The 12033-nt window shown below is 36.8% G+C and overlaps 1 protein-coding gene across 4 annotated transcripts in view; it reads right to left on the reverse strand.

Annotated features, from left to right (window-relative positions):
- Nucleotides 1-12033, reverse strand: part of CCDC186 (coiled-coil domain containing 186) — a 32330-nt gene that overhangs the window by 9186 nt on the left and 11111 nt on the right. For all 4 annotated transcript variants that reach the window (XM_085229210.1, XM_085229209.1, XM_085229211.1 and 1 more), the window contains 9 exons: nt 11139-11846; nt 9151-9277; nt 7111-7239; nt 5953-6165; nt 4550-4669; nt 3936-4040; nt 3475-3573; nt 2702-2788; nt 1949-2091 (listed from right to left, as the gene is read on the reverse strand). In XM_085229210.1, coding sequence (XP_085085336.1) covers nt 1949-2091; nt 2702-2788; nt 3475-3573; nt 3936-4040; nt 4550-4669; nt 5953-6165; nt 7111-7239; nt 9151-9277; nt 11139-11833 — 1718 coding nt within the window. In that variant the 5' untranslated portion in view covers nt 11834-11846. The remainder of the gene's footprint in view (nt 1-1948; nt 2092-2701; nt 2789-3474; nt 3574-3935; nt 4041-4549; nt 4670-5952; nt 6166-7110; nt 7240-9150; nt 9278-11138; nt 11847-12033) is intronic.

Here is a 12033-nt window from a genome sequence, read left to right on the forward strand (position 1 = left end):
TATTAGGGAAAACTGAGCTTGAAGTCATCAGATATGAAACCTTACTGAAATAAAAGCATTTGAGACCAAATAAGGGAAAAAAAAAAAACAATTAATGACCCTAGCATATCACTGAGTGCTTTTAAATACCAAAAGAGTTCACAGATTCTGTTTCATGACATGATGCAATGATGAAGTAACACAGAAAACTGTATCTTATGTTAGGGCTGTAGCCAGTGGCATCCTCAAGGAAGGCAAACTCTCTGTTCACTGTGCACTGTACTGGATGTCTAAACAAAATTCTCAGAAGCAGTACTGCAGGTAAGAGAAAGGCCTGCAAATCCAATATGCTCATGTTGTGCTTTTCAAAATACATTCTTTCATTATGATGAGAGACATTTCTACACCTAACAGTCAGGGTTGAAAGAGAAAATTAAACGTTTACATATCTCAGGATGGTCTTAGGGACTCTTAAAATTCTCCAGTAAAGGAGATCCTGAAACACTGCAGGTAAACAGCATCCAGCTCAAAGTGGATCCCAGCATGCAACCTGAAATAATCTTTCCTGCAAAACTCCAAATATTTTAATACTTCTTCCAATGCACAAAAAATAGCTGAACATCCACTTTATGATATCTTTTCACACAAGTCTCCTTTCAGTTTTCTCTAAAAGAAGGAAACCTGCTCTTACAATCTTTTCTCATCAGGAAAAAAGAGATGAGATTTTACACGAATTAAGACAAAGCTCCTTCCAAGAAGATGACAGGTAGTTAAATTTATTTGTTCTAAGCAACAGTAAGAAAAACAAAGTTCCAGATTCCAGGATTTCTTTTCAGAAATAACAGGCATTTACTGACTGAAGTTTTCAATCTCTTGTTGAGATTCCACAACTTTATTAAACATTCTAGAGAGTAATAAAAACACACTTAGGTCATTTTAAGAGAGAAATAAAAGACTATATAAAAATGATATAGCAGTAATGAGCACTGCAAACATAGGATATTTAAAAACAAACTTTTGATCCAAGCATAATAGAAAAATAGAGTCATTTACAAGGACATCTCAATTACTGAGAAAAGATAACTGGAAAAAAACATTTGCAGTTTTCTCACTGGTCAGCAAGCTTATTATGATTCTTTCTGCAGGATTCCAAGAGAAAAAAAAAAAACTGTTACTGATTGAAGTGTAAGGTTCAGTTGTCTCTAATGGAATGCATTTTACCTTAGAAAGGAAGGCTGATGAGAGTGCTAGTACAGCTGACCAGCACAGAGCAAATGGAAAATGCTTCATTCTCTAAAGCCTGAGGAGAACATATTGCTGAAGGACTTTTCAATGACAAATAAGAACTCCTTAGAAGCACTGGAGGGACATGTGAGTGGTTCTGTTTATCCAACAGCTATTTTATTTACTGAGAATCAATGAAGCAGAAAGCATTTCCGCATTCTAGTTAATACAAGTCATACAGAAAACACAGATGCACAGAAACTCAACTGTCCACGAACTCTTGGTTCCTTATACTTTTAAGTGAGCAACCTTCTACACAACACAACTAATACTAACCCACCCTAAACACAAATGTTCCTTACTGTCTGCAAAGTATCTGCTAGATATGAAGCTGTTATTAAATACTTTAATTCACCCATCCCATTTTTGAAGCAATGGATCTTTCCACTTTAGTTCTTACTTTCCCCAGTCTTCCAAAAAAGCAAGCACTAAGCAGGCTCCTACATGACAGAACTTTCTATACAGTATAGTGAAACAAAAGGCTTCCATTGGATGAGTCTAAACTCACCTGTCTCCTAAAGAGACTACTGATGTTCTATTTCTAGCAATATTGATGTACATTAAACAAAACATTTAAGATGATATTCCACATTATGGATGTTTTAAAACACATCATCATTTCAATAAGTAACTTCCCATTTCCTAAAAAATCAGTCACATCATTCCTAAAAGTGCATATCTGTACCTCTGATGTTGATCCTGCAGACGATCTACAGTTTTAACTCTGTCCAGTAAACTCTGAATTTCAGTTTTCTGTCTATTAATGATTTCTTTATACTTGGATAATTCATCTTCTGTTCTTAAACGCTCATCCTCTAGACACTTTACCTAAACAGAAAAAAACAAACTTTATTTTCCCAAGCTTTGAAGCTGAATTATTATGATCGGATGTCTGGATTTTTGTACAAAACACACTACTTTTCAAGATTCTAGGCAGATCAGAACAATAATACCTTTTTTTTTTTTAAATATAAAATACAGATAGAAAAATACACAAAATTTGATGCAAAAAATATCAAATTAAACAAGTGAGACTAACATTAGTCTTGTTCAGAAGCTCAAACTTACAAGACTAATGCACTAAGATTCAAAGACAGAACTTCCCAGTTACAAATCCAAACCCTCTCTTTCTAAGGCCCCACTTATCTCTAGTTTGAGGGACCAGCAAGACAACTCATAGACTAGCTTCAGGAGATCTCAACTAAATATTTCTCTTATCTTCTCAGTCTAATGAGGTGCCTACCATAAAACAAAAGTTACTGTGGACCAGTAGCCACAAAAAAAGCCACACAGTCACAGTTATGTACTTCTGGTTTCATGCCAGTCAGTATCTAATCACATTTATTCAAAGAACTAAAAATACAATTAACAAATCGAACATATCTTGTTTCAAAAGCCAACACTTTGCCTCTCGCTGCCCTATGATCCCACACACTACCTTTGTTCTCAGAGTTCGAAGCTCATCCATGCCTTCTTTAAATGTTCTCTTCAAGTCTTCCAGTTCTTTTATTTTTGCATGAGGCACCTTTTAAAAAAAGAGTGAGATGTTCCTTAAGAAATCTAAACTGAAAATGACATTTCCTGGGATGTCAAAGAAAATCTAGCTCAATGCAGGTCAACACAAAAGCTCAGAGGGTTTAAGAAAGAACAGGTACCCTAAAGGTTTCCTTATTCTTAGGAAGAACTGAGAACAAAAATAGGATTTCACATTTTAGTTTCAGCTGTACAAAATCAACACCTCAACAACTCCTGGCAAATGTTGACAGCAAAGAGACACTTGTGTAACTCATTTAGCTGACACATGCACATGTGATCAGGTACTAAATCATTAGAGAATTTAGCTTCTGGGACAGCAGGCTGCTACAGAGAAAAGAAGATATCCCTGACTCATAACTTAGCAAAATACTCAGAGAGACAATCCTGCCTTCGAATTTGTGCTCCAAATTATAGCAAAATTATTGTTCATAAATGAAAGAACACTTATTCTCATTGTACCATACTTTTTCTATAGCTTTGTCTTTAGAAAGTTCATCTGGGGCAATAACTAAAAAACATCCTCCAGAAACAGGGGCTGAAGACAGACACCTGGAATAGAGTACTAGACCAAAAAGAGGATGCCTGACAAGAATCTTAGAAACTCACAGCTTTCTTAACTACCACGTTAACAACTGTGCTTTCTCCAACATTTGTCTCCACAAATCACGTATTTACCTCCAAGTGGTCAGATTTCTCCTGCACTTGTTTCTCTAGTTCTCCTTTAGTTACTTTGAATTTTGCATCCAATTCATTTGATTTTATTTCTTCTGATTCCTAAAAGGATAGAAGATACAAGGACAGTTTCATGGTTTTACATTCCCCTTTCCTGCTTTATGAGCAGAGACAGCTTTCCACATCACTGAACATGCTTTCATTGGTAGGTATCTAACAGTTCTGAACATATGAAGGAAGGCCTACATAGACTGGATGCCAAACATGACAAACTTTTTCCCTTTGCTTTACTTGGAAAGTTGATAAATAAATCAGTGATTGGTCACCCCAGCATTGCAGCTCACATGGAATCGTTCTTTCTTGCTACCGCTTAAGGCAGAGATGGAAGGAAAAAAAAAACAAACAAACATTTTTTCAAACATTTTTACAAACAGTAATTTCACCTCCTAAGGAAAAGTACCTACTTGATAGGTTTTTATCATTTCTTGACAATTTTTCCTTATCTGATCTGCTTCTTCTTTTGCTTGAGTCAACTTTGTTGTTGCATCTTTTAGGCGCTCTTTGGATTCCTATGGAAACAGGAATGAAAAAGGTTAAGCCTACTTATCTATCTTAATTTAGAAAAAGCATTTTTCATAATAAAAGTTATCTACTTCAGTTTGAAATGAATCAAAACAAAGTCCAGCTCCCCCTGGCTCACCAACACACACATATCCCCCTTGCTTTCACTCAGGTATTACTTTAATTTTATCTGTTCCAGCACTGAAAGCACGCAAAAATGGCCTGCACACATTTTCTGATAACAAACACATTAAATCTATCACATAACTAATAAAGCAAAAAGATGTAAACCTATCATACAAAATCCAAATTAAAAAATGATCTTTTGGAAAAAAAAAAGATCAGATTGAACTGCACAAACCCCTCACACATTCCAACATTTCCACTTCAATATCAATAAATTTAAGAGCACTACTCCAACTTGTTGCAGGTGTTCAAATAGAAAATATTCTAAAGCAGATTTTAGTAACTACACTGCTCTGACTGCAGTTTCATGTCATGATAGTACTTCACCAACCTTGTGAGAATCCATTTCTGTTTTTAATTTGTTCTGAGCCCATTTTACTTTGATAACATGAGAATTGATTTCCTCTTTCAATTTTTCAATTTCTTTGTTGAGTCGAGTGACTTCAGCATCCTAAAAAAAATTCATCAATTTTATTTTACGGATTTCAATCATCCATTGCTTCCACAACAAGACTCCTGCTGAAGGCTAAAATGCACTGTTAACAATGTCTGGACTTAGTAAAGCCATGCACAGAACGAAATATGCTCACGATACCTTAATGCACAAAAAAACCCAACACATCAATGTTCTAGTTCAAGTAGTAAGGTAACGCTGCACTGCTGTTAATACATGCTAATGCCACAATTCAGTTTAAAGACAAAGCACAAAATAAGTATCTCCTTAAGCTGTTTTTTTGTTGTTGTTCTTTTTGGCAACAGGATGAGGAAACAGGCACAAAGTGGTGAAGTTATATATTACACAGGGCCACAGATAGAAAATGGAATGACATTACAACTATCGAGGTGCAGAGCAGTGTGAGCTCTGTATGTGTTTGCAGGTCAAACCATCATCATGGTAAGTCAGTGTCAAGTTAAGACCTGAACAGAAGCACATCACTGGTCCACACTATTACAGCTCTTATCCACAGATCTGCCATTAAGCCAAACTTTCAAACTGTTTCTGAAGTGACAGGTTCACCTACCAAAAAAAGGTTTACAGATGCACCATGAGGGCAGTACAATTCCTGTAAGGCTGCAGTGTAATTATGAGGTATTATCAACATACTTATTGTTTTACAACCTGAAGCCATGCCCTTATTTCCTACTTGTGAGAAAGAATAAATGAATTTTTGCTTCAGAAATGTATTTTTATGGCTTTTATTAGACTGCAATTTTCAGATCCTTCTTTGCTCAACAGTTGTGCTCAGTAAAACTGCTCAAAAAGGACCCAAATCAACATGAACTCTACTGATTTATCAATGTGAGAGACTTCCACATGAAACAGAGTTGTGAAATGCAATACAGAAAGATCTGGGTAATTCAGGAGGCTGATGGGAATCTTACTGGCTTCTAAAAGTGGAATGTCAATATTCTGGAATCAGGACTGAAAAATCCTACTGCTGTATCACCAATTTTTAGTAGTATGAAAAATACAAAGCCCAGACAGAAAAACTTCAATAGAGACTGCAATAATTTAATATCATTACAGCCTTTAAAAAGATCCAAATAAGCAAAACGATGACAGTAAGAAATCAGTTACTTCCTCCCTTTCCTACAGCAGAAAGTGGCTTTCACAGTAAAATCAAATGAAAACAGGTTTGTTTTACCAGACATAATAGGAAACTAGTGTTGGTAAGGGTTGTTTGATAGTACTTTTAATCATTCACTCAAGTCACACAGCAACACTTGGAGCACCTTAGTTTCAAAGAGCTGGTGCAATCTTCCTTTTTCCTGAGATAGCTGTTTAATCTTATTAGTGTGCTTTTCAATTTCTTTGTTTGCATCTCTCACTCTTCTCTCAAGTATCTCCTTTTCCTTTCGGAGGTCAAGTGACTCCTTTTCCCCTCGGACGTATTTCATCACCATTGTTTCCTTCTCATGGCGTGCTTCTTCACATTTCTTATTTGCCTTGAAAAATATTTAAATATGAAACATAAGGTTGATTCATTCTATCTTCCTTTTGTAAGCCACTACTGCAATACCTAAAATATCCAATAGACTAGCATAACAAAGTAGCTCAATAGCTCCAATTTTGCAAAGATTAACATTAGATCCCCACTTAAGCATGACAAGAGTTCAACCAATTCAATTGGAATTACTCCTAACAGTCAATACCTATCTAAGCAGCTGCTTGCTGCTTACTGCTGCTTACTTGAGCTGAACACCTCAAGCAAATCAGCACTATTTTAGTAATTCCTAATTCAGTTGGTTATTTCAAAAGTAGTGTATCTGACAAGTTTTAGTAATAAAAACAAAACTTCTGTAAAAACACAGTTTCAGTCCTGTGTTCTTGTCAGATGTCAACAGTTCAGTGGCTTTTTTTTTCGGATGGATTCCCTTCTGCCCCAGCATTAATAAATTCTGCTTCATATTTAAAAAAAAATAATCAGGAACTGAGCTTTAGAGAACATACAATCAATAAATACATGGCATAATATTAAGAGGGGAAAAATTCCAAGCTCTCAGTAAATCACGAGACAAAAAATAAGAGCTTTTTCAGCACAAAGGTGAAAAACATTTCATGATAAGTTATGTGGTAAAAAAGAGCCACTTGGACCTTTTACCACCTCTTGAACTGAGATCAGCTTTTGGGCAAGGAAAACGAGATGTCCTGAAGGGCTGAATTGCATACACCTAGCTACGTATATTTGTAAGAAAGCATCAGTCACGCCAGAATGTTAACAGCCATTTAGAAATTTAGTGATAGTTATCAAAAATATACATGTAACTGCATGGTAGTAGTACCTATTTGGAAATTTTTTTACTGAACTACTTGATTTAACAATCAAGGCTGCAAGTTTCCTACAAAGATCAAGGTCATTCATGAGATGTTCAGTAATTAAAAGTTATTACCTGCTCCATTCGAAAGGCCATCTCTTTATGCAACTGCTGAATAGCATTTTTGGCTGCTGCATCTTGAGCTACAAGTTTGTCTTTATTAGCTTTCACTTCTTTATTAAGCTCTTCTATTCTTGCTTCTAGCTAAAAGACAATAGTATGATATAATTATAGGGAAAATAAGACTTTGATCATGTTTTGTACAGGCAGGAACATTTCACAGAAAATTATATGCTACAACAGATCCTCACCAGTGCTTTAAGCTGCAAGTCACCATACTAACATCTAGCTTTGTACTGAAGTACAAGCATAAAAGTTGTATATTTTCATCTTATGTGAGACAAGAGCACCAAACAAAGTAAAACGAGGCACAGTGATTTACTACAGAAAAAAATAAGATTGACAGCAAATGTAGTAGAGATGGCTGCTGTACGAAGTTACTTTGTCTTCCATTCTTTGGTTGATATCCCTGTGCCATAACCCTGTGCCAGCAGAGACGTCAAGCATCCAAACTGAACCAGCAATTAATTCATTGAAAAATAACTCAGCAAATACAAAGGTGGCACTTAGTCATTGTGCTGGCATGTATTTTTAGCCACCCAGCAAACTAGATCAGAGTCCTGATCCAGCTGAAGAATAATTACTGACAGCCAACTGGAACACCTCCCAAAGCACATCCACTGCACAGCCATTCAAGTGCAGTACAACAGGAAGCAGCATAGCACTGGCACAAGGGTAAGTGGTGGCTACACAAACTGCAATGCTGTCCAAAGGTTGTTCTAATTGTTCCTTAATGATTACTCTCTTGTTCCAGGGAGAACCAATTCACTGAAGTCTGCCTTTTTTTATTTTATTGTAGGGGAAAGGGGTGTAAAAAAGTAGAGATGTCAGGACTAGTACTGCATTTTTGTGCATTTCCAAGCTATGACAAAAGACAAGAACAAACTACAATATTTGTTACCACACAATGAATGCGATCACACTCTCTGCAAGTGGATCATTCCCTAGCACAAGAAAACATTTCACATCTACAAGTGTACACATTTTGCTTGCAGTTGTGAGTACGGACAAACTTTCATTCACTTGAAAGCTACCAGAAAACACTTAAGTCAGAAATTATCACATTAAAAACAATTCATAAATAAGAAAAACCTCAAGTGTGTCTTACTCCAATGTATCACACAGCTCCAGTCACTATTCAGCTACAATATAAAAGTATCACACTCCAAATCATTGTTTTGTGACATCACCTCCAAGCAAGTAGTGTCACACATCTTACTTATTTGACTCCAAAAAAAGTTTAACTCCTTCATAAATTCATAAAGCAGTGACACCTGATGCAGTATTTTTGATACTTTCTGCACTGAAGCCAGCCACACCAATGCAAAACTCATGTTCTTCTTTGGCCTGTCATGGTTCTGAACCACTCACTCACCAAATATCTGTATGTATTAACTGTTAATACCAAAATAATGTGTAAGATCATAGTTAATATGCTCTAATCTTCATAGATATTCCACATATTGTTAGCATTTACTACAAAAAATACACTCATTCACTTCTATTAGCAGATGCAGTAGCTAAGATTACCATAGAGAAATCAGGCATGATAAAACACTTGCATAAGATCCCCTTACATTTACATGCAAGAAATAAATCACTTTATTAGGATAGGGGATTGAATTTGCCATTCTGCCAAAATGCACAAGATGCCTTTAGCAAACATACACTGACTTTAGCAGAAAGCCAAGGTATGCATAACTTACTTAACAAGGCAACTCATAGAACTGGAACTCTCTTGACTCCAAAAGACTTCCCGATACTGAACATGTGAACTGAGTTTCTGAACTCATATCATTCAACTAAAGATGCAACACATTTTTAGCCAGTAAATACTCAGTGGGTAGAAGAATGGCTTTACCCTCGTAAAACATTCAGGATGCCTGAGTATGGGCATTCCCACCTTCCTCCCTGTGCTACCAAGTACATCCTATTAAATGCTGGCACCATATACAAGTAAGATACAATCTGCCACTTCTCTTTTGTTATCTGTACCTGTTTAATAATGTTAAGGTGCTGCTTTTCTGTTTCTGTCCGTTTTTTCAATTCGTCTTTCAAGTTGTCCTTTTCCGAGCAGATTTCCAAAATCAGTTCTTGATGTTTTTTATTTTCTTTAATCAGTCTGTAAAGAAAAAAAAGAAATAAAAAAATGCTGCTTCTGTTGTTTGTTTTAATTTTAAGATGCGTGCTTTTTCTTCCTGATTTGGAAATGTAACAGAAACATTAATTAAATCCACCAAACCCTTACAAAATGAAAAGACTAAAGTAAGACTAAAAGCTGAAACTTAAACCAGCACCTTGTGAGAAAACTGATTGCTTCCAGCATTTTGGGGCTGCTAATGTCCATGATGAAGCGAGACATTTGATGCCTCCATGCAGCTAACAGAATCAGCAGCAAGCTGTGTAAAGGTTAATATTTTAAGGTACTCACAGACACCAATTTCCAACCACACAGCTTCCCCCAGTCAAAGGTCTGAAAACACACGTACTGTATTCCTTTGTGAGCTGGCATGAACTGTTCAGAATGACCCTCAAAGTTCAGAAGCTGGTAAGAAATGGAACCCTGATATTCTAAGTCCTATACAACGACAGTGTCCATGCTCCTAGAGTGTTTATTTTTTTAGCTATGATTTGTTTCCTTGCAGCTGTTTGAAGCCTGAGTTTAAGCTAACAGCTCAACAGTAACATGCTTAGCTTGAGCTTCTAGCACTGCAACATAAGGCAGTCATACACAAAACTCAGAAGTAGTACTGTCAGAATTGCTGAATAAGAAGTCTCAAATGAATTTAAGTGCTTAAAGACGCAGGTAAATAGTGGATATTTTCAAAAGCACCTTTCAAAAGCAAATTAATTGCATGAATTTGTGAGAGGCGTACATTTCCCCAAACAAGATATTTAAACATCCCTTTAGATACATACTTTCATCTTTAGCTTCCCTTCCAGGAAATATCTTTAAACAAACAAGGCCTTAATATTACAAAGACTTCAAAACCAGCAGCAGTGAAAGAAAGCTTAGATTAAAAAAAGCAGTTCAGAAGTAATGACTATTCCCAGATTACAGATCCTAAAAGTAGACTGGGATTCACACAACTATTGCTCACTTATGTACTACTTCTGATCATAAAAGACAGCTGGGCTATTTCCAAAACAAGGTTAAATGAAGTTCTGCTGATCGTAAATGAAGGGACAAAAACCAACCACTCAGAATGCCCTCTGAACCAAATATATAAAATGCTCTACAGCAGCTCTGCACCTTGAAGTGAGTCCCTAAAAGCCACTACTCCAGGGATAACAGCTGGCAAAGAAAGAGAAACTGAAGATAGATTTACATTAAAAAAAAACCTGTACGTATGCAATAAATAGATATCTCTGCACAGAAATTTGTCTGTAAGTAGTTGATCCACTGCTGTGAAAAATTCCGGCCTGCCTTTGAGTTTAGTGTAAACAAACACATAAAACCTAACTAACTTGTTCACTTACCATCTTCTGGAGTTAGAATCATCTACACACCCAACAGTTCGGATTCCCACTCCTCCCCAACAGTTAATGACCACCTCTAACCACACATATCCAAGCCTTCCTGTGAGCTGGACTTTCCTCGCTCACATTCTATGCCAAAGGTTAACTGGGAAGGTACAAGAGAACACTGTCTCTACTTTTTGGGAGTCTCTGCCTGTTTTTCAATCCCTTTGATGTCCCCCCCTACTATGCTACAAGAATGTCTCTTTTGAAGAACATTACACTCATTTCCAGTTCTGTAAGCAGGAGTAGAAGTTTGATCTTAAGCACATATTTTTCCTTACAAGTACATACACAATAGGTAAAAATAATTCCTCATTTAAAGAAAATTCTTAAAAGTCATTAACTGTACTTGGAACAACTCACAAAACACTAGCTGTTTCCTAACAAAATGCCACATTCACACAACTGAAATTGTTCGGTGTACACCTCAATATTTCTGATGAGAACACTGAAACACTCACTTTTTTATAGTTTGCTCCTGCTGCAGGTATTTATCTTGCACGCATTTATCAAACACAGCCAAGGCATGTTCACCCTTCCTCACACCATTTGGGCATTTGCATTCTTTGGAAAACTCCGCAGATAAGAGTTCAGATTCTATTTCCTTCAGCAAATCCTCCTGTGAAGAAGTCTGTTGTATTGTGGAAATAAGCTTCTTTGTGCAGTCTGTGTCATAAGGGCTTTCCGAATAGATTTCATCACTAGATTTTCTCACAAAGTCCGATTCCTCCCTTAGCTCCTGCAGTAGTTCTATTAATGATTGTTCTGTCTGATTAGTTTTTGGATCTCGTCCAAATTCTTCACTAGATAAGCACCCTGTTTCCATGGAGCCTTCCACCCTTCTTTCAGAGCAGGTACTGGCACCACAGTCTTGCCCTCCACTCTGGTCAAAATTAGCACACTGCTGCTGCTCCCCTTCTGTCAGGCCTCCACCACCACTCCTGTCAGCAGCTGCTGAATCCTGGTCTGAGGACAACAACCTCGGCTCTGCTCCCAGAACAGCAGCATCATCTCCAGTGCAACTGATGTTTGAGGAGTCCTTCATTCCAGCTGTTTCACCCGACTTCTTGCTACCTGATGACTGGTAAGAGGCCTCCTCTGACAGACCGACCGGCTCCAGTGTGCTCTGCATTCCTGGTGAATACTCCTCCATCATCTTCCTTCAGAATCTAGAAGAACAACTCACATTAGACAGCATATTATGATCCAAATCAAAATGAAAATTGAAATAGGAGAAAGAAAGGCTACTGGAAGGGAAAACTCAACGGGCAAAAATATTTAGACAAAGCGTTTTTAGAATTAGTAATTATTTTAATCCAGGAAGAATCCAAGTAATCACTCTTGAAAAAAAAAAAT

The sequence above is a fragment of the Meleagris gallopavo genome, chromosome 8 (genome assembly GCF_905368555.1).
Source record: "Meleagris gallopavo chromosome 8, MGAL_WU_HG_1.1, whole genome shotgun sequence".
In the NCBI taxonomy this organism is placed as follows: Eukaryota; Metazoa; Chordata; class Aves; order Galliformes; family Phasianidae; genus Meleagris; species Meleagris gallopavo.